Source organism: Alligator mississippiensis, chromosome 1, assembly GCF_030867095.1.
Source record: "Alligator mississippiensis isolate rAllMis1 chromosome 1, rAllMis1, whole genome shotgun sequence".
NCBI lineage: Eukaryota > Metazoa > Chordata > Crocodylia > Alligatoridae > Alligator > Alligator mississippiensis.
Genome location: NC_081824.1, coordinates 315,387,812 through 315,411,272, shown reverse-complemented (window position 1 = coordinate 315,411,272; position 23,461 = coordinate 315,387,812). Strand labels below are relative to the sequence as shown.

Here is a 23,461-nt window from a genome sequence, read left to right as displayed (position 1 = left end):
GGACTCATCTTACCATGCTAGGTGGCTTTCTGTATCTTTATGATATCGTATGTCCAACTCTAGCTGCATGCTAAGATCAGTGTGCATCCGAAGCAACAAACACATGGATATACACTTCACAATGTGTACCCTCTAGTATTTTGTCTTTGAAATGACCAAAGAATCCTGCAAGTACCAGAAGAAACATTTCCTTTGCTCTTCCCCAAAAGTATAATCAGAGAGACTTTGTTGTAGAATGGGAAACACGTAGGCATGGCCTTCAGGTATGGGCTCTGCAGTCATAGCAGAAATGGTGGAAATGCCCTAGTATCCTAGAACTTAAGACAGCCTATAAGGTTTGTTCCTTTTTCCTTCAGCACATTTTAGGTACAACAATGTACTGGTTTCACAAGGACTCTCCACTCTTGCTGATGTAGACAGGATGTAGAAAGTAGACAGATTCTGGAGCTGATGCCTCTCCTTGGTGCGTATATCTGGCTTGAAGAATAGCCTTGTAGATATTTTTATTAGATGCTTCTCTTCAGATCATGGTGAGGATTGAAGATTCTACCCTTCAGTAATTTTCTAGAGTTTGGGTTCAGATCTATCAAAATGAATTTGCTTACAATCAACAGCAGTTTAAAATCTGCTGCTTCTAGGGAGGTTTGTGCCTAAAATACCTGGCTCATGCCCTCCAAATGTCATGGATCAGAAGATTACTCTTTCAAAGGTTTAGCACCCAAATGAAAGAGCACAGTATATGCTACATTTAAAGAGTGTTATGTTAAAACCAACTGGATGAGGAAAAACTTGGTCCCATTTCTTCTGTACAGTCATCACTGCAAGTATTGAAATCCTCCTAAAGTAGCCTGTTTGGTCAGAGATAACTGGTTCCAGAAAGATCTGGGCCCTTCTCATTATTCTCCAAATAGATTTCTGGACACTGACCATAAAAGTAGTAAAAATATTAACTGGTTTTATAAAGTTATTGAGTTTTCACTTTGTCCCCATCAGAAATTGCATTTGTTTGGAAGACAGTCCAAATAGTGGTCCCAAAACATATTAATATAATTTGACTCTAGCCCATAATCAGTGGAGCTAAACTTGTGGCAGTATCTAACCTTTCTTTCATTATCATATCATAGAAACTGCACCAAGGTTCCATTGCATTACAGAGGTAAATGAAAACTCAGTGACGTATTTATCTGCTAGATATGCTTTGACATCTTGGTAAAATACAGACATTCAAAAAACTTGGAGTGGGAGTCATCTAAGTTTCCCGCTTAACTCTAAGCTCCCTAGGTTTGGTCAAGGGCGAACGGAACATACATTCGCCCTTGTGTGGTGTCACTCTTGCATGCCTACCAGCAGCCAGGCCACTCCTAATTGGCCAGTTTGCCCCCCCCCCCCCCCCCCCAGCAACCAGTTGTTAGTTGAAGTGTTCTGGGGAAAAAACTTTTTATCTTGCCTGTCACCTCCACCCAGTATAAGGCAAAGTCATATGATGGTCTCTATTAAGGTGAGAAACTTCTGTTAATATTTGTCAAGTGCTTTAGAACACACCTCACACTTACAAACAAGCCTTTAATTATATTAGAACAATTAAACCAAAAATCTATATACTGTAAAAGGCTGTTTATTTTAACAAAATGAAATACAGGTTTTTTTGTTATCATAAGAGAAGTAAGGCAGGAAGGGACCAGAAACGAACATGTTGTCTAACCAGGGGTCAAACCTGGTTCACCCACTGGGTGCATCTGCACATGCAGTTAATGTGAAGCAATAAACTGTGGGACAATATATCTTGAAGTTCATTGCTCCTGGGTGCACTGCTCGAACGTACGCTTAGGATCGCCACACATTGAGCTGGGTTGGAGCATCCTGGCTGGCAGGAGGCTGTTGGGGTCAGCCTGCCAACTTGAGGCTGCTTCCCCACAGCTCAATGTGCTGCAGGGGGGCTGGTGGTGCATGAGCGTGCTTTACTGTGTAGTAGCCAGCAGGCTGCCCCTGCACTTGAATCACCCTCAGGCCCCACCCAGCCGAGGCAGGATCTACACATTTACAAGTACTATTCTGCTGCAGAGTTAATTAGCTTATTCCAGCCTAAAAGGGATGCACACATGGACGCTCAGTGTTTACTGTGGAGCTAATTAGTCTACTCCACAGTAAATGTCCCATGTAGACACTCCCCCTCTAAACAACTGAGTTAAATGGCTCACATTAGTCTGTGAGAAGATTACCCATTTACTTAATGTTATTAATACTTAAAGTGCAGAAACAGATCATCCTCCCATTGTGCCTCCCTGCCCCACCTTATTTCTGAGGAGGGAAAATCTGTAATCCCAGGCATAGTTTTTGATGCAGGATCAAAGCCCAAACAAACATACTTGAAAAGAAACATTCAAATTTAGACACCTACCACCATAGTGTCTAAGCACTGTTTTCACAGTTCTGTAGCTATTTAACTGATTCTTAATCCTATATATCTCTTATACATTTAATGATAGCTGCATTCATTATACAGTCGTGCTTTTGATTCTTTGCTACTGAAATACATGTGGGTGTTTGAGCCCTGGCTTCTGACTGTGCTGGCTGGGGAGACTGGGGAGCACAGCTGGAGTGTGCAGCAGGGGCCTCTGTTCCTCCGTCCCATCCTATCCCATTCCCAACTCCTCCTCCTGCTGCCCAGCATGACTGACAGGTGCAGGCAGAGAAGTCAGGGCTGGGGACAAAGGCTTTGTTGCCTCAACTCTGTGACAGCCTAAGGGTGGGGCCAGTTAGGTGCTTGACTGGATCAGCTAAGCACAGGCAAGGTGAGTGTGTGTCTGTGTGAGGGAGGGGACCGGAGGGCCACAAAGCCTCCTGGGATGCTAACAAACTGTGACCTAACCCGAGTCAGGAGGGAATCTAGTACAGAACTTTGCTAGACTGGTCTAACCTAAATCACTTAAGTCTGATATTGCTTCTATCCAGGTTTGTCGTCAGCTGGGATCCACCGTTTTTAAACTGGTCTGTGTGCACTGAACTTCTCTCTGGTTATAGGTGAATACCGGTTTCTGAGCATTTATACTGGTCTAATTATAACATCTTGGGCTGAGAGTCTTGAGCTTCTCCAAAAAAATGTGTGAAGCAGCCACAGGAATGGACTAGTTTGTCACACATTCATCAGACACTCAGAAACTTGGCCTGTAGCTCATATCTGATACAGATTTGAGGCTCGGGTATTTTGTGTATTCCAGGTGTATTTTATGATCAATGCCCTTAAGAACTATTTCCCTTCTATATTACTTCAGTTTAATTACTGTATTTTATTATCTGCTTGCTTCAACTTTTCTTTTTAGAGAGCTTGATTGATCCAGCTCTTCCTATAACTATGGCTAACTGTTGCCTTCAAAAATCCTTTTTTCTGAAAGCAAAATTATACCTGTTTATATAGCATAATCTGGTAGTTAAGATTGTTGTCTGAAAGAGAATGCCATTTGATATTAACAGTATTATCCCTAAGATTGAAACACTAATGTTGTCTTCTAAAATTTTGCAGTTTTTAAGAATTTTATCTGATCAGAAAACAGTAGCATCGTGCTCAAGACAACTATAGCTAAGAAATGAGAGAACCCTTCCTGTCTTGTCATAATTTGACACCTGAAGTCCTGAATAAGAGAAATTGATATAGATGTCTTTTTTCTTAATAAAGTTAGCGGTAAATACAGCATGTAACTATTATGGGAAATTACTTTTTACTGTGGAATTTCACTGTGTTGTGTTGCCTAGGTGAGATATACTTGGCACTTTTTGTTTTTTCTTTCATTCTTTAAAGCCTACTCACCATTTTCAACAAAATATTGCTAAAGATACCAAAATGTAAAAGCTCTGCTACTTCTTCAGAGAGCCTTGGGGCCATCTACTAATATGTAATTGCTTTTACATCAGTCACAAGAGAAAGACAAGAATGTGCTTTCCTTGAACTTAACAGTTTGGGCAATTTTCTATAATCCAGTAAATACAAATTGTACCCTGATTATCCATCTACATCTGTCAAGCAAATTTTAATGGATGAATGACTGAGTCAAATCTATGCATGGAAATATACAAATGTGCAAAATATGGGTCTAATTACAAGGCTGCTAAATTTACACAGGGTCAGGTAAACAAGGCACCAGTGTAATGATTATTAATTGTTAATAATGCCTTTGGGAAAACATTCACATTTCCCTTCTGAACACCTAACAGTTTTGCCTTTTCAGACATGAAACAGGCAAATTGATAAGCTAATAGAAAAAAGGAAAAGACATTCCTTTTTCCCCCTTTTTTTCTTCTATCCCACCTCCATAATTGCTTACTAATTCTTTCTGAGTAGTAGGCAAGGTAAAATAGATTTTCAGTACCATTCTAAAAATGAAAAGTACATTTGAGTGTTGTAGTGTAACAGCATAGTATAACTTTTTTTGATCAGGGAGTAATGGAAACATCAAAGCTTTTACAGCCTGTTGTCCCTTTTCAAAATAAGAGTGCTCTTCCCCCCCCCCCCCCGCGATAGCTAGAGTCATTTAAATCACACAATGAATGCTAGCAAAGATCTAAAATGCTGTTTTTATATGCTTATTATAGATGATAAATTTGACTTTCTTGCTGGTCCTACATAGTACCCTAATTTTGGTTGAAGAGCTATACCAAAAAATAATTGATCTTGGTGTTTAGGGAATAACAATTATAACAATATCAAAGGTACCAATACACACTGTTGCAGTATAAATGTTGTGTCTACATGATTCAGTAGAATAAAGGGAAGAAAAATTATTTGGGGGGGGCTAAGCGTGTGCATGCTCCCCCCCCCCAGCAGATAAGTCGGTGGGGGGAGAGGGAAGAGCCATGGGGGAACAACTCGAGGCCCCTGCACTGAGGGAGGGAGGGAGTGGGGCAGAGGCAGGGGCTGGGGTGAAAGGTGCCCCAGGGTGGGTTGTTGGAGGGTTGGAGCCTGGATGGCTGGTCCAGGGGCATAGGGGGCGGGGTGCCATTGTGGGCATGCCAGGGGAGGCCCATGGGGGTATGTGTCCCCCTGATCTATGTGTGGGGTGGAGGCGGGCTGCTGCTGTGCACTGGGCTATGCGCCTTGCTGCCTCCAAAGCCATATGAGGCCATGTGCTTCCCGCAGTTGGGCGGGCAGGGGACACAATGCAGCCCAGCAGCAGCAGGCACATGGCATTGCACGACTGGAGGCAGCAGAGCACAGAGCCCAGCATGCAGCAGCAGCCCACCTCTGCCTCGCGCACAGATGGAGGGGAGGGACATGTATCCCCCAGGCCTCCTCCAGGGTGCGCACAGCAGTGGGAGCCCCTTGTACCCCTGGATGAGCTATCTGGGCTCCAAGTGTCCCACGACCTGACCTGGCCAGTGCCCCATTTACTTTTGCCTCTGGTTCACTCCTTCAAAGTGGGGGGCCTCAATCTGACCCCCAACCCCTTCCTCTTCACGGAGTAGACTGATACTTGCCTGCCAGTGCTGGGCAGTGATCCACACACAGGGCTGTGATCCTGCCAGTGTGTCTGCCCCTCCCTACCTCCCCCCATGCTGCTGTCACCTGTAGCCTGTGGCTGGGTTGCCCTGTGGCCCTACCTGCTGCCCTGCATTTGGTGGGGGCTTAGCCCTGGCCTTCTGCCGCCTATGTTCAGTAGTGATACAAGCACAGCAGAACCACTCCAAGTTTAATCCAAGTTGCTTCATTCAGGCTAGGGACAGATGTTTCATTTGTCCTACGATAAATTTTGCCATGTTTGTCCCAGAACAAAAATATCCCAAGATGTGTACATACATGATGACCCTTCTAATCAGGGTTTAGTGAGTGGCTGAGTTCAGTGCCATTTTTCTGCCGTTAAGGCAATGATGCAATCTGGGGATAACTGTAGACATGTACTTTGCAATATCCTGACATAAACTATTACTACCTCATATCCAGCAGAATTTTGGGGGGTTTATCCAGGGATAGCAGACATGGACCTCTGTGAAGCTGAACTTTATTCTAGGATAAAATGGTTTGTCCCAGGATGTGATACTTGTTTGCAGGGTCAGGGTCAGTGTCAAAGTTAGGGTGATTTTTAGCTCACTTGTATTATTACAGGATCACACGCATGTTAACGCTTCACTTGTAACAGTGGCTATTCATTCCTGAGCATCAGCAGCACTCCCTCTCATTTTAAAGCAACTAAAATGTGCAGTTGTCCCTAACCTTAGGTTTCTGTTGAAATACCTGTATAGTCCATAGTTGGTCTGTAGTCTGAACCTTGTGTGTTATTTTTTCAGTACATAGGTATACCATTACAAACTGGATACATAACTCTTATTTTCTGGTGTAAAGAATACTAGAATTGTAAAAAGAAAATACCTGTTCCATGGAAGAAAGTTAAACTCTGTTATGAGGCAAAATAAACTTGTTTGGCTCCACTTGTTTATATCCACTGCTGATAAAATCAAACTAATTTGTTTTTTAAACTTAGTTATTAGACAGATATATCTGCTACTTAATTAGTTTGATTTTATCAGTAGTGGATATAATGATCTGTTTAGTATAAGATCTATCTGACAGTAGATGGTTCCAGATGTTTCAGAAGAAGGTTCAAGAAACTGCAAAGTGGGAAACTTTATTTTAAAGTGTTCATAAGGGAACACTTTCCTAATGTGTCAAGGGTTGACTTATACCAGGGGTTTTCAACCTTTTGTAACAAGCGTACCCCTTCTGCCTCAAAGTTTCAGCTCATGTACCCCTATATATTATTTATTGTTTTTAAGGGGTGGCGGCAACAGATCAAGGCCCCTGTGGTGAGTGAGGGAGTGGGGGCAGGGGAAGGTGCTGCATAGTTCACACGCCACTGCCCTGTGTTGCTTTCCCACAGCCAGACGCACGTGCAGCTCTGTGGGCTGCTGATGGGCCTCACATCTAGCCAGTTGTGGGCTGCCCATCAGCAGCCCTCATTGCTGCATGTGTGACTGGCTGTGGGAAAGTGGCACGGGGCGGTGGGTTGTGGTGGCGGTGGCTACTGTGTGCGAGGTCCCTCTCATTCCCCGCCCAGCTGGCCAAGCAACGCCGTTGCCCTCCCGGTCCTACTCCTGGGAGTGGGCACAGAGAGTGAGCTGAGGTGGGGGGTAGGGAGGTGCTGTGGTGTGCCGTGTGAAACTGGTGGTGTCCCGCATGGCCCTTTCCCTCTTTCTCCCTCCCCCTCTCCTGGGTAAGTAGCAAAGTATGGGAACACGCCAGTGGAGATGCTGCTGCCACCACACACCAGGGTGCGCTCTGTCCCCCCACCCTCCTGCCCACCTGCACGTACCCCATATGATCTTTCTAAGTACCCGCAGGGGTACAGGTACCCCTGGTTGACAGCCCCTGGCTTATACCAATGGTGATCCATTGGTAAAAATGCAGTTTTGTCACTGGCCCAAGGGGCTGGAAATTTGGTGGCAGGGGAGTGGCAGCAGCAGTAATTGCTGTTTATCCAGCTGCCAAATTTCTGGACCTATGGGGCCCTGGAGGCTGGATAACACAGCCCTGTGTGCTAGATCATAGATTTATAGATTCATAGATGTTAGGGTCGGAAGGGACCTCAATAGATCATCGAGTCCAACCCCCTGCATAGGCAGGAAAGAGTGCTGGGTCTAGATGATCCCAGCTAGATGTTTATCTAACCTCTTGAAGACCCCCAGGGTAGGGGAGAGCACCACCTCCCTTGGGAGCCCGTTCCAGACCTTGGCCACTCGAACTGTGAAGAAGTTCTTCCTAATGTCCAATCTAAATCTGCTCTCTGCTAGCTTGTGGCCATTATTTCTTGTAACCCCCAGGGCCGCCTTGGCGAATAAAAACTCACCAATTCCCTTCTGTGCCCCCATGATGAACTTATAGGCAGCCACAAGGTCACCTCTCAGCCTTCTCTTGCAGAGGCTGAAAAGGTCCAGTTTCTCTAGTCTCTCCTCGTAGGGCTTGGTCTGCAGGCCCTTAGCCCAACCCTCGTAGGGCTTGGTCTGGAGTGGCCCTTCTCTGGACCCTCTCCAGGTTATCTGCATCCCTCTTGAAGTACGGCGCCCAGAATTGCATGCAGTACTCCAACTGCGGTCTGATCAGCGCCCGATAGAGGGGAAGTATCACCTCCTTGGATCTATTCGTCATGCATCTGCTGATGCAAGATAAAGTGCCATTGGCTTTTCTGATGGCTTTGTCACACTGCCGACTCATGTTCATCTTGGAGTCCACTAGGACTCCAAGATCCCTTTCCACTTCTGTGCCACCCAGCAGGTCATTCCCTAGGCTGTAGGTGTGCTGGACATTTTTCCTCCCTAGGTGCAGCACTTTGCATTTCTCCTTGTTGAACTGCATTCTCTTGTTTTCTGCCCACTTGTCCAACCTGTCCAGGTCTGCTTGCAGCTGTTCCCTGCCCTCTGGCGTGTCCACTTCTCCCCATAGCTTTGTGTCATCTGCAAACTTGGACAGAGTACATTTCGCTCTCTCGTCCAAGTCGCTGATGAAGACATTAAAGAGTATCGGTCCAAGGACCGAGCCCTGCGGGACCCCACTGCCCACACCCTTCCAGGTCGAAACTGACCCATCCACCATGACTCTCTAGGTGCGACCCTCCACCCAATTCGCTACCCACCAGACTGTGTAGTCATCCAAGTCACAGCCTCTTAACTTGTTCACCAGTATGGGGTGGGATACCGTATCGAAGGCCTTCCTGAAGTCTAAGTATATGACATCCACCCCTCCTCCTGTGCCCAGGTGTTTCATAACCTGGTCATAAAAAGAGACTAGATTAGTCAGGCATGATCTGCCTGTTACGAACCCGTTCTGGCTTCCCCTCAGCATAATTTGTCCTGCCGGGCTCTCGCAAATGTGAGCCTTGATAATTTTTTCAAAGACTTTGCCAAGGATGCCGGTGAGACTGACTGGCCTATAGTTGCCCGGGTCCTCCTTCCTCCCCTTCTTGAAGATGGGGACCACATTGGCCCTTTTCCAGTCCTCTGGGACTTGGCCCATGCGCCACAAGCGTTCAAATATTCTCGCCAGTGGCTCTGCAATGATGTCGGCCAGTGCCTTCAGCACCCTTGGATGGAGCTCATCCAGGCCTGCCGACTTAAAGGCATCCAGTTCTTCCAAGTGACTCTGCACCATCTCAGGGTCTACGCATGGAAGTCTGGTGCCTTGCTGCTGCCTCTCTACAACCCCAGTGAGAGACTTGTCTTGCCCCTGTCTTAGGAATACTGAGGCAAAGAACTCGTTGAGGAGTTCAGCCTTGTCTCCTCTGTCCGTCACCAATTGTTTCTGCCCATTTAGCAGGGGTCCTATTCCTCCCTGGGCCTTCCTTTTACTCCCTATATACCTAAAAAACAATTTCTTGTTGTCCTTTACTTAGGATGTCATCCTCAGCTCCATGGTAGCTTTGGCCCGTCTAACTGCCTCCCTACAAGTGCGAGCAGAGGAGGTATATTCATCTTTGGTGATCTCTCCCTGTTTCCACTTTTTATGTGCTTCCCTTTTGTCCCTTAGGCTGCCCTGGATTTCTCTGGTCAGCCAACGAAGCCTCCTGGCCCCTTTCCCTCTTTTTCCTCGCATCAGGATCATCTCGCTTTGTGCCCGAAGGATTGTTTCCTTAAGGCACAGCCACCCTTCTTGGACTCCCATCACTTCAAACCTCCTACTCTGCAGTGCATCCTTGACTAATCGCCTGAGTTCTTTGAAATCAGCTTTCCTAAAGTCTAGCACTTTCACCCTACTAGTTACCTTACCCACTCGACGTCTTATGGTGAATTCTATTATTAGGTGATCACTGTCCCCCAGATGGCTACTGATCTGTAGGTCCCCTACCATGTCATCCCCCGTTGCATGCAGAGCCTGGCAGTCAGTCCCTGGCATGCAGAGTTGGGCCATGGTGCGGTCCAGCCTGGGAACCAATCCCACACCACTTGTTTAGGCTGTGTGATTTGGAAGGTTGAGCACCACTGGCTTATATTATCCTTCCTTATTACTAATGTAACTGCAGATGTTCCCAACCATGTGGATGTGTGATGGATCTTTTGTGGATCTTGATGGTCTTTGTAATACCTTGTGGCAAGGAGTTCCACAGATTATTTTACACCAGCAAGGGCCAGCCTTTTTGGCAAATGTGCCACAAATTAAGCCTGTGCCTCCCTGAGGTTCACTCTCTTCCCCTTCCTCTGCTTTCTGCTCTGTGACCTGTGCTCCCTGCCCAATCTGACACATGCCACACCCGGAAGTTGCCCATGCTACTTGTGGCACACTTGCCACAGGTTGACTACTCCCGTTTTGCACAAAGCTTAAAGTATTTCTGCTTCTCAAAGTTAAGGTTGTTGATGTTTTTGTTGTTGTTGCTTTTCAGTTTCATTTAAATTCCTTTTAGAATTGCAAAAAAAAGATATGAAAGTGACCTATGTGCAGTTTCTGTCTTGTTCAGTGTTTTAGTTTCATTATGTCCTCATTTTTTCCCTCAGGTAAATGCTCCTATTCCTAGTTTTTTTCAATCTGATCATTTTCATTGCCTGTCTTTCATATTTCTCCCATTTCTTTCTCCACCCCCCTCCTCTCCTCTCCCCTTCCCTTCCCTCCCCTCCCCCCATCAAGGTTGATAATCATAGTAGCTAAAGGGACAATTTAGCATCAGTGTCTGTAAAAATGTTGTGGAAAGGGGTTTAAGACTGGAGTTGGGCCATACTTCGCAATCTTTTGCCCTTTGCCATAGGTTGTCCCATAAAGTATCATATCCCCGGAGTTTTTGAACAGTGTCAGATGATGTTACTTAAATAACAATTGGACAAACTGTTTCAGTGTTAAATCCCCTCTTCTCCCCCACCCCTTTCCCCTCCCCTTCTGTGTAGCTAGTCTAAACTTGCTCTCCTTGATTTCATTTATTTAATATGCCTATGGCCACCTTCAGCTTAGTCTTAACTTCATGATTTTTTTTTTAAATACTAGAGCATTATAGTGATTCTGCTGGTTTTTTAAGTTATAAAAAAATTAGTGTAGTCTTTCTGCATCACACCTTTCTGACTTTTCTCTTCCCTTGCCTTATTTCCCTTATGACCCTCTGTTTTAGTAGTAAAATGTCAAGAGTTGTACACAGTATTTCAAGTAAAGCCTAATGCTACGTACAGGGAAATTCAGTCCTTTTATGCAATATTTTTCTATTCCTTCCTTGCAAGGAAATTCAGTCCTTTTATGCAATATTTTTCTATTCCTTCCTTCCTTATTCTTTTCCTTTTTGATCAGTATATTATTTTAACATAATGTTTGCCTTTCTGCTTCAGTCTTTCACTGAGTTCATAGTTATCATCCTGCATGTCTGTATTGTTAATATTGTTACTCCTTGTTTAATGTTTTTGTATTTCACTACCTTTGTATTCTATATTAAATAGCTGTATTTTTCTCTGTCTCCTAGTGTATCAAGAAATGCCTTCATTAGTATAAGTCATAGGGTTAAATAAACATTTTATAACATTGCCTATCTTTGATTTTAAAACAAAACGTAATATGTATAACCCAGCTGTACTAGGAGAAGCTAAACTTTTTTATTGCCCCACAGTAGAGACTGCTCAGTTTTGAAATAAACAACTGTGTTGACTTGTTTGGGTTTCTCCTAATTCAGTGTTAAAGTTAAGTCTAAGTTCTTACTATGAAAAATAGTTTATTTAGGTCAGTTTGACCTCTGTGTAGGATACCCAAAGGTTTCATTGACTGTTATTTTATTTTATTTATAAATTTTTTAAAGATGAAACTAAGATTAGTAGATGGAATGCTCAGTTTGGCTTGTCTGACACAGAAGTAGCTACATTAATGAATTTCTAAAGTTTAAAAAAAAATAAATCATTAAAATGTTCTTATTGCTAATGTAATATGCTTCATAATTAAGTTACCATCTTAAGGCTGGTGCTACAAGTACAGTATTTACTCTTTTCAAAACAATACAAGAAAAAATGGTTATATACTTTGATCAGTGTGACCTGGCTAGGGATAATCAGTGTTAGAATTTTAGTAATTTTAGTTAAGTAAAAATATATGGTCTGTTATGTTACTGATTTTCCATCCTTGTCAACTTTTATGCATATTGATAAGTTCAATCTATTTTGCAAACACTTACTAATGCTATAATGCGTTTTCCCATATCTCCCTTCTCAAATTTTTACCGTTATTGATTGAGGATTCAATTGAGAAATGTGTTTAGAACCCTGCTTTCTGTGGTAATCATAGAAGTCAGTGGGAAGACAAGAAAATTGTATTGAAAGAAATTGTGTGCGTGTGTTTTGTGTTTCAGCATAGATTATCTCTGCCAAAATAATAGCTGTCATTTTGTTCTTGTTATATTAGTGGCCTGTAGCTTACTACCCCTTTGCCTTGCTTTTGTCCATTTGTGTATTTGTGAGTAGAAAGAATTTTGTGAAGTGCCATAATTTGGGGGCATTATTATGCTAATAAAATCAATAGTTTGTTATCTATTTAAATTAAGTCATCCAATATGGTGACCCCACTCTACCTTAGTATCAAAGCTGCAGACCTTAACACTCAATGACTTTGAAACTTGAGTTCTGTTTAGAATTTCATGTCATGCCCATCACAGTAGAAGAAGATGGAAAATGTATACGCTGAGCCTATAGGACTTCCTGCGGTGCTTATTAATCCTTTATGGATCATTTGAAATGTTTCTAGTTTATTTAAGCTTTACTGCTTGTATCAGATTGTTCCTGCAAAAAAAGAAAAAGTGATCATGCTTTGAATTTTTAAAAATGATCTCACTTTCAAGCAAAAGCACTTTTATGCTCCATTAGAGTTGAATTTGCCAAACTCTTACATCGCATTAACACAAGCTTTACTGGATAGATAAACGTGTTGTTCAAAGACTGACTAGAACTTTACCAAACTGCATATTAAGATTTTGCCTTCTCATAATTTTATGCCTTGAATATTTATTTTATGTAAACAGGAAAGTGAGACAAGAATATGCTGTGTTGTTTCGAAACAAAAGAATAATTTTAAACTTTGTTTAGGAGATTGTTAGTGAATATTATGAAACTATTGTTTAATTGTTCAGTATTGCACTTAAGATTTCAGTAAAACTTGGGCTGCTTTCCTTATGTCATTTTCAATAAAATATACTATTAAATAAAAGTTTGTTTTAGGAATTGGAGTTTTTCTTTTTTTGCATTTAGCTAATGTTATCACAGTAAATGACATATTCATTTCATAATAGAATTATGATTTTCATCATTCAAGGAGACGTTGGTAAATGATCTATTGGCAGGAAATGAAAAATCTTGGTAGCACTCATGAATTGGTACCAGTTCATCTTTGTAGAACCACTTGAGTTCATTGGATTCAACTTGATCGCAGAGGTCTGCACTAGCAGATCCCATTGCAGTGTCCATTTGAAAGTGACAATCTGGCCTTTTATATTTATAGTATTAGTGTGTAGCATAGTATGGTTTTTTCCATTCAGTGTATTTTTTGCTTCTCTTTACTTTGTAAACATAATTTCCATCTTATCTTTTTTTGGTTTACATGCCTTTAGCAACAATAACTGTTGGTGTGAACAAGTATTTACTAATTTTTACACTGATATGTTTATCAAATGTTACACTACAAGATCTAGTGGCTTTACATTAAGGCTCAGACCTTATTTCATGTTTTTATAGCATCTGTTGGTCCAAAGATTCTAGTTTAAGTGCTTCAGGGGTAGGCTACAAATGCTTTCAGCTCCAGAATGCATTTTTATACTTTTATACTGTGATTGAGTAGACTTGTGTTTTCATGCATTAAAAACAACTCAAAAGTCATACTCAATAGTAAATGTTGCTTTTTTCCCCCTCCTTAGCTTTGTAAGTTCGTGTGTGTTTGCAGTGTACTAGGTTAGATTTTTAAAAACCGTATCAACATGAAATAAAAAACTTTGGGTTTTATGTTTTTATACTTGATTGTGGGGCTTATTACAGTAGCCATGGAGCTTCTCATTAAAACTTATTTATCCCTACAAATACACCCTACAGTGTAGGTGGAGATTATCCATATTTTCCAGATAGGAAAATCCTCCTAAAAAAAACTTTGGCAGAAGCACAGATTTCCTAATTCCCAATCCCAGTGCTTTATCTACAAAGACTATTTTCCTTTGAGAAAATAGATTAAAGTACAGCAAAGATATTTTAAGACTCTTTATGAATGAAAAGACCCCAAGATTTTTAAAAAGAGAGAAAGCTGAAAGTTGCACAGAAAAATAAAAAAATCTGAGTTGGTGAAAAGAATGAAGACATCTCAACATTTGTATTTTAAAATTTTCACCTTTTGTTCTAACTTAAAAATCTCCGTTTATATTATTAGTATATTATTAGTATATTGATAATAATTGAGAGCATGATTTTGTTTTGTCTAAAAATTTAAACTTAGGACCTGTGAAACAAAATTTTATGTAGATAATCATCTGTCTTCTCCCTTGCTGTCCTTTTGTCTTTTATGAAGGTGACCAAAACAGCTGAGTTAATTAGATTAGTTAGACTGAGTTGTAACTGAAATGAATTTTGGCCAAAACTGAGCTAAAGGCAATAAAAATACATACTGTAGTGAGGCTAAGACATTTTTCATGACCTCTGTTTTAAAAAGTTTTATTTATGTAGTATAACCAAAATTAAATCTTTGCTGCTTAAAAAATAGGTTTTTAGTTTCAGATGAGTATAACCTGGGGAGAGAAAGCTTTACTTTGCAGTTAGAGGTCAGAAGTAACATGTTCGTTCGTTCGTTCGTTCGTTCGTTCGTTCGTTCGTTCGTTCGTTCGTTCGTTCGTTCGTTCGTTCGGCCAGTTCGCCATCCGCTGGGGCTTTATCCCCGTCGTGCTCTACCTAGGTTTCAAGAGAGGTGCAGATCCTGGAATGCCTGAACCAACTATTTTGAGTCTTCTTTGGGGATGAAAGATTTGGCTGTACAGTACTGTAATCATTTGATGGGCAGAAAAAATGGTTGAAGATGTGAACATTCCACAGGATAAGGAGAACATTTGCCAATTGCACCAACTAGCTTGTACAGCATCCTGAGGACATAGATGTACATAAAACAAAATGTATTTCTACTGATGTAATTTATTTGCTTTGCACTGTAGTTAAAATAAATACACTTTGATTCTTTCTTTCTTTGACACGCAAATTCGTGACGCAAATTCTTTCGTGAAGCGTTCTTTCTTTCTTTCTTTCTTTCTTTCTTTCTTTCTTTCTTTCTTTCTTTCTTTCTTTCTTTCTTTCTTAGGGGCTTGCCATATGTTCAAATTAAAACTGGATAGAAACTAGCTATAAAGATTGTTACACATTTTCAAGTACTGTCTTTGTAGCTAGCTGGCTCTTTATTTTATAGCTGGATGGACAATTTTATGGTGTGACAATTACTTTGCGCATGTGGTCAGTTTAAATTTATTGCACAATTAACCAGTTAATTGCACAATATATGTAACTTGTAACTATGTAACTTGTAACAGGGGACTTAAGCAACTCTGTCATTCAGCTCTTTTGTCATGTAAGGCACTACTAAAACATTCCCAGTGTTTTGTGGTCTGTCTGGTTTATGCAGTCCCAGACCCCTTCCTGGTTTAAGTTAAACCAGAGTCCCCCAGCATCCCGGCATGCTGTCTGGACTGGGCTTTCTGCTGCTGCAGAGCAAGGCTGGCCCTGCCCCTCTGCTCCACAGCCGGAGCAGGGACAGGCAGGAGCCGGGGTCTGGCCAGATGCTGGACCCGGAAAGGATCAGGGAAGAAGTTTATTTCCTCCCCTGTCCCACCAGCATGGATCTACACTTGTCTGCTGACTGCTTCAGTGGTGGGGGTATGGTCAACCCCAGCAGTAGCCTTGACTGAACTGGCCAGGGAGGGGTTTAATTCCCCCTTCCCTGTCCCATTGGCAGGGACCCGAGCTGGGGTCTACTGGACACTCCCCCCTTGCTGTTCCAGCAGTGCGGCCAGGCATGGCCAAACGCTGGCTGGCATGGCCTCTGAGGCAGAGGGGGCAGGGAGGGGTATTATTCCCCCCCTGTGCCCTCTCTGCCCCCAGGGGACCGCAGCTGGGATCTGCCTGCCCCTCCAGCCCCCTGTGCCAGACACCAGAGGAAAGGGGGAATAAACCTGCCCCTGTTCTAAGGGGCCCTGATAGCCGGCTTCTGGCTGCTCACCTGCCTACCTGCTAGAGTGGCGAGGGGGAAGGGCCCTGGATGGGGGCAGCACCCCCTGTTACTGTGATGGGGGAACGTGAGCCTCTTCTCTACTGGGAGGCTGCACTGTGGGGCAGGCAGAGCTGCTGCGGACTGCACATGGCAGCACCAGGGCTCAGAGTTGGCCAGAGCTCCCTCCAGCACTGCCACTGCTTTCAACCCCCCCGCAATGTGACCCCCCCACCAGGAAGGGGCTCACGTTCTGGGAAACCATGATAGGGGCTGCTGCCCCCATCATGTTTGCTCCCCCTGCTGCTCCAGCGGCCAAGCAGGGGCAGGGCCAGAGGCTGGCTGGCAGGACCCCTTGGGTGGGGGGGAGGGAGCAGGGTTATTCCCCCTCTGTCCCTGGGGGACCACAGTAAGTTCTGCCTGCCCTGACCACCACCGCTTGCTCTGTGCCCGGGACAAGTGGTGGAATAAGCTTCCTCTGGATGCCGGAGGGAGGGGGCTTATTCTAGTACTTGCCCTGGACAGAGTGAGCAATGATGCCAGTAGTCAGGGCTGGAAGACCCCGCTGCAGGCCCCTGGGTGCAGGGAGAGGAATAACCCTGCTCCCTGCCTCCCACCTAAGGGGCCCTGCCCCCACCTGGCTGCTGGAGTGGCAAGGGGGAGGGAGCCACCATGACAGGGACAGCAGAGTGCAAGCCCTTTCTGGTGGGGGGCTGTACTGTGGGGTGGGGAAAGTGGTGGTGGAGGCAGCATTGGGGCGGCTCTGATCCCCTCCAAGCCCCAGTGCTGCTGCACACAGTTCATGGCAGCTCTGCCCTCCCCGCAGCGCGGCCCCCTGCTGGGAACAGGCTCACACTTCCCAGACACAGTAACAGGGAGTGCTGCCCCCATGACCCCTTGCCGCTCCAGCAGCTGCGAAGGGGCATAGCCAGAGGCCAGCTGGCAGGGTCCCTTAGGCAGGGAGCAGGGCTTGTTCTGCCGCTTGCCCCAAGCAGGGAATGAGCAGCAGTGGCAGGAGTCTGGGCAGGCAGATCCCAGCTGGGGTTCTGAGGGGGCAGAGGGGGGAATTATCCCCCTCCCTGTCCCCTCTGCCTTGGGGGCCATGCCAGCCAGTGTTTGGCTGTGCTCACCCCCCTCCCCAGTACAGCTACCGGGGGAGCATCCGGTGGACCCCAGCTTGGGTCCCTGCTGGTGGGACAGGGAAGGGGGAATTAAACCTTTCCCTGACCAGTTCAGTCCAGGCTACTGCCTGGGCTGTCCGTGCACCCCTTCGCCCAGCACAGCTCCCCTGCAGCCCAGGGTGTGCTCTAGTACCCCTCGGCTCCTGGCCTGAGCAACTGCAGGAATGTGTCTGCATTTCCTCTGTCCAGAGAGAATGTCTGTGCACTTGCAAATCGGTTCAACCTAGACAGGTTGGACTAGCCTGCAAAGACTGAATCAATTCAGGCAATGTCTTTTCCCTAGCCCTAGGGTGCACACAAGTGACAGTTTTCAACTAACCTGACCACAGAAAGCATTTTATAGCTGTGACCAAACACAAGTGCAGAGCAGCAGACAGCTTCAAAAATTCATAGATTCATAGATTGTAAGGCCGGAAGGGACCTTGGAAGATCATCAGATCCAGCCCCTTGCATCAGACAGGAAAGATAACTGGGGGTCAGGTGAACCCAGTGAAGATTTTCAGGGTAGGTGATTGCATCACCTCCTGGAGGAAGCTTATTCCACAGTCTGGACACCCGGGCTGTGAAGAAGTTTTTCCTAATGTTGAGCCTGAATTGATCTTCCAGGAGTTTGTGGCCATTACTCCTGATTCTCCCCTCGGGTGCCCTGGTGAACAGTTGCTCACTAAGCCCTTGATGTACCCCCATAGTGTAGCAGTAAGCTGCTACCAGGCCCCCTCTCAGCCTTCTTTTCCTCTGGCTGAAGCATCCCAGATCCCTCAGCCTTTCCTCATATGGCTTGCCATATTAGACTGATCATACAGATGGCTCTTCTTTGGACTCTCTCAAGCTTGTCCACATCCTTGTTGAAGTATGGTGCCCAGAACTGGATGCAGTACTTCAGCTGCGGTCACACCAAAGCTGAGTAGAGTGGAAGAATCACCTCCTTGGTTTTCCTGGAGATGCATCGATTGATGCATGCCAGAGTATATAGCTAGCAGCTAGATTCCCCTACCTCTTGGAACCAACAGTGAACTTCTGTTTGGTCTGGGGTAATGTAACTCAGAGCGCTTTGCACAAATTGTTCTGTTACTGGGAGATGCACTTCTGTCTGCACCTCTAGGGTCAATTGAATTGGTTCCAAATGAGTTCTAGGGTACCATCCATGCCTAAACATTTAAAATTGTCTCTCTGTAAGGTTTAGTGTTTCCATGGCATCATAAATTGTACAGGGGTTTGTACAAGGTCTGTGTTGGGCACAGTACTCCATTAATCAGTTCTATTCTCTTACCAGTAATTTAGCTTTTGAGGAAGATGGCATAATTTCTGTCATTTATGATACAGATGCACCTCTCTTGGAGTGCTGCTTTTTGCCAAACACCAGGACTGAACTTGAGCAGTGGAGATTGATCTTATATAATATAAAAGTGTTAATGGGCTGCTTTTAGGGAACAGGCCCAAAGTTTCTGTAAGGCACCTTGGAAGGTGTGCTGTGTGAATCTGATATACTCTAAACAGTTTGCACTGCAAGTAGTTCTTACTCCATATGCAGGAATTGCAGTCAACTCGAGTTCATGGAGGACAACCATGCTTCAGCATCTTTGTTTCTCTTCAGTTAATATTGAATGCTGAACTTTTAGGTAACCAATGTGGTTATCTATTTCTGTCCTTTAATATATGTTTTTGCATATGTTAGTCAGTGCATAGTTATCAGTCCACTTCTGGAATTGATCACTATGCTAATAATCTCAAATTCTCAGTCATAGCCCATTTCAAGGCTAAGAATTCCAATATATATATGTATGATGGATCATGCCTCCATTCTGAGACACCACGGAGGGAAAAATGCTATTTAAGCTATAGGATAATATAAGCCATAAATATATAAATAAAGGTTGGAAATTAAGAAGTTCCTTTTAATGCCAACCGTCAGAGCATTGAGGTTCTGGAAATAGTGTGGGTAAACAACCTAACTATTTTTAATATGGAACTTGATAAATTTATAAAAGGGACTACTTTATTCAGTTGTCTGTAGCAGCAGAAGGCTAGCCTTGATGATCTAGGATAGTAGTGGCCATCTTTTTGGCACATTTACCACAAAATAAATCCAAAATATGAGAGAGTGCAGACATTCTGATAATCAGCCACTACCATTGCTCGATGCTGCCAAATCCTGTCCTGACTGGCACAGGACAACCCTGGATTTGAATTAGGTGGCACTGACCCCCAGCAGCTCCCCCAAAACCTTACCCTCAAGCCAAACCCATTTGCATCCATTGATGCAATAATTGAATAACATTAGACCTATTACCATATTCCATTTTATGTAATGGAACTCTCAAGAAATGGGGAGTTGACGACTACATTTTGAGATCTGTTAGCCATTTCTTAATCCATGTTATGTGTGCTTCATTGTCATTATGTCAACCAAATTTGTAATCTTACCCAAGAATGAGGTTTTTTTTACAAGACTCTTTCTCGTAAAACTGCTTATTGTTACTAGTTTATATATGTTCTTTTAATTCTTTATTAAATGAAAGTCATATTCATGTTTTCATTATTTTGCCCAGAATTAATGTCAGGCTAAGGGTTCTGTAATATTTGTCATCCTGTTTGTCTTGCTAAAATATTAGGACATTAGCATTCTTTAAGACTTCTGGGATTTCTCCAGTGTTCAGGAAAAAATCTTCAGGAAGCTAACAGTTCTTCTTCCAAGTCTTTAAGAATTCTTGTCCCAAGTTATCTAGGCCTTCCAATTTAAAATGTTTATCTCTAGTAGAACTTTAGTTCTGCCTAGTCCATTGATAACCAAGAAAGTATTTCATCACTCTCAGGTGCTCCAGGCACATCATTTTGTTTCTTTCCAAATATAGAATGGAAATATTTGTTAATTTTTTTCATTGTCATTAGCAATTTTACCATTAAAAGCCCTATATCATAATTGCTATCTGTCTTCACTTTTCAAAATTTACTTTTTAAAACTCTTCAAATTATTTACTTTTCAAAACTCTTCAAAACTCTTTATTGCTGTTGCCCTACTGGATATGAACTTATCTGATGTCTTTAGCTCCCTTGATCTGTTTTCTGCTTTCTATAATATCCTGTTCATATTGTTGGCTGTATAGCTCACTGTTTGCTGTTTGTTATGTATTTCTAAATTAGAATTTCTGTATTGTATATAATTTAAATTTCTGTCTTCACCACTGTACCTGGATGAACTTAGCCAAAATTGTTCTGTGTCTTTGATTGTGGAATTGTCTGTCACAATGACAGTGTCTTTTATGTTTTATATCTTGCAAAGCACTCTTAAGAGGCATTCTGCTACCCTTCAGTTGGGGTAACCTTGCTTGCGTGTTTTGCCATTCCTGTGAAAAGCCATCTCATTTTCACCAAGTTTTAATCCTCTGAAGAATCTGTTTGCATATACTCAGCAGATGTTTCTAGGTTTGGGTAATTAAAGTCTCCAAAGATTCTTCTTCTTCTCTGTGGCACCCCTTCCTTCTCTTCACTACTTTTTTTCTTCTTCACCGTAATTTTTCTCGCCTGTTATCTACTCTCCTTTCTTACCCTAGTTCTTCCTCCTTTTTATCTTTCCAAAAAAACTGACCTTCTTAAACCTAAGGTTTTGTAATATTTTTCTCCCCATTTTTGATCATAACTGAAAATTCAAACAGATTCTTCCAGCAGAGGCTGCCTAATCTGTAGAGAGCTCCCTTTTAAAAGGACTACCATTATTAATTATTTTATTATTACAGCACAGATTCCACAGTTTACTTTTCAGTTAAGATGTCCTCTTCAAACTGACCAGGGTAGTCCATTATTGTCAATTAGATACCATATTAGCAACTCATAATAATTATTGCAGGTCTTGAAGTAAGGTATGTGGGGGTTTTTTTGCCCCTTGTGTAAAGCTCGATCTCATATTTAAAGTAAATAAAAACATTAACGTATGGGAGTGTATAGTTACTGTTAGGGCTGTACACAGTAAGTAATCCAAACTTACTTCACCTTAGAGTGATGCTGTGAATGAAAGGAGAATTTTTTTTTTTTAATTCAGTTTAATATGATCTTGGTGTGCAAACGTTAACATTCTCTAATTGAAATCATGGTGGAGCAGAGTTAAGGTTGTTAACTCTCCATTCAGATTACTGAACTGTATGCATGGGCCAATTAGGAAATATTACAACTTTTCTGTAACATTTTTTTCTGAACAACTGCTGTGTAACCCCATTCTCATATAGTACTGGTCCACATACGAGATGACCTGGAACTACTGTCAGTTACTATATTAGCCCAAGTGGCAGAGATGATAGGATTTCTGTTGCAATATTGATTTGGGTTCCTTGTGCATATGCTTTATGATACAACCTTTAATTACATGATCACATTCTTTTTCATTGAACCTGCCTGCCTTACTGAGTACACAAACTGAACAATGTTCATTTAACATAAGATATTCTATATTTTGTTTTCTCTTCTGGAGGGTAGAATCCAGTTCTCTAAGGTTGCATTCAGTTACCTTTGCCTACTTTCTCTTTCAGCAATCTCTTGCCTCATTCATTCACACACCTTTCAACCTCTTCAATAGGTGAGGCAGGTGTATTACAGATAAGTCATCTTTGCTTCTATAATCTTGATTCAGTCTTCAAACAGGTCAGTCCTGTGCAGTGAATGAGGCATGGGAGAGAGAGTACCAAGTTAAAAATAACGTGATTATAGGAATGAGATCATCTAGTCTAGCCTCCTGCTTAAGGCAGGATTATCCCTTACTAAATCATTTCAGCCAAGTGTCTGTCTACTGTCTAATCTGCTCTTGAAAAATTCCAAGGATAGAGATTTTGCAACTTCTCTAGGTAGCCTGTTCCAATGCTTGACCACATCCACTAGTATATCACATCACTGGTATGTCACATCCACCGCTCTCCCCCTGCATCACGTAATTATAGACTGTATTATAATGCATATGCATTAAGGGATCTGCATAAAGGTTGCACAGACAACCTTAATTCTGGCATTTCCTAACTTATGAGTGCTTCATTTTGCACCCTTAATAGTGGGCCTTTTTAGCATGGGATTTGTGCAGGGTTTGTGTGTGATATACATGCACTTGTGGCTGAACTACCCTTGTATGAGTCTGCAGGGTTTCCATTGAGTTCAGTGAGAATCATATGTCTGCACCTGATAACAGAATTTGGCCTTGTTTTTATTAATGAAATGGTATTGTGAAAAGTCAACCCTTGGCCACATATGCCAGTTCCTTATGTCACAGTAAAAAAAAATTCTGCACAGAATTTCTGCACCAGTAATATTTAGCAGTTTTATTTTTAACAATAATTATAATGTGCCACGTATTGGACTGCTTTCAGCAAATATTTTTTTCCAAGAACAAATCAGCCTGGATATTTATAATTTATATTACCAAAATATTACATTTTTTAAGTTTTTATTTCTTGTACAAGTAATAAAATAGACCACACTTCCTTAGCAATAGTAATAGAAATAGTTAAAGAAGGGTATATCTCACACACACACATACACACATGTGTATATGTATAGATCTATATCTATCTAGTTCTATATATCTCCTCCTCTAACTATTTCTGTTACAATTGCTAAGCAAGTATGGCCTGTTTATATATCTCTATTAGTAGACACATATTGTAATTCAGCAAATATTCTAGTAGAAACCACCCACCCAGTGTGGTAATTCTAAGACTAAGTTTTCTTTGCTCACAGTTATTTCCTAACAGATGTTTTGAGACTTTAATCATAACTTCATTTTAGATTTCACACTTACCTAAAATTGACAATGAGAGAAGTAGTTTACTGACATGCTAAATAGTTAACTTAATTGTCTGCTACCGAACAGCTGCTAATATCAGAAAAATGCCGTCTCATCATTAGGCCTGTTGTGTCCAAAAAAAGCAGACAAGATGACTATAGCTACCCTGTCTGCTTTGGCACTCTTTTTCCTTCACTCTCAGTTTTCAGTGTAATGAAGAGCAAGAGAACAATATTCTGTAATTAAGGATTCCATTAAGTTGAAGAAAAGAGCAAATGGAGTTGTTTGTTCTCCTAGCTGAAAAAATTTGTCTGGGGTGGGGGTTAGTGGTAGTAGTGTAGAGAGAGAGAGAGAGAGGTGGGTGGA

The 23,461-nt window shown here is 42.6% G+C and overlaps 2 protein-coding genes across 8 annotated transcripts in view; both read left to right on the top strand.

Annotated features, from left to right (window-relative positions):
• The window catches only part of POLA1 (DNA polymerase alpha 1, catalytic subunit), a 301,656-nt gene that overhangs the window by 161,528 nt on the left and 116,667 nt on the right, over positions 1-23,461 (top strand). The window lies entirely within an intron of this gene.
• Positions 253-15,134, top strand: LOC132250358 (mitochondrial import receptor subunit TOM7 homolog). The gene is made up of 2 exons (XM_059727111.1): positions 253-263; positions 14,727-15,134. The coding sequence occupies exons 1-2, from the start codon at positions 253-255 to the stop codon at positions 14,920-14,922; spliced, it is 207 nt and encodes a 68-aa protein (XP_059583094.1). The 3' UTR covers positions 14,923-15,134.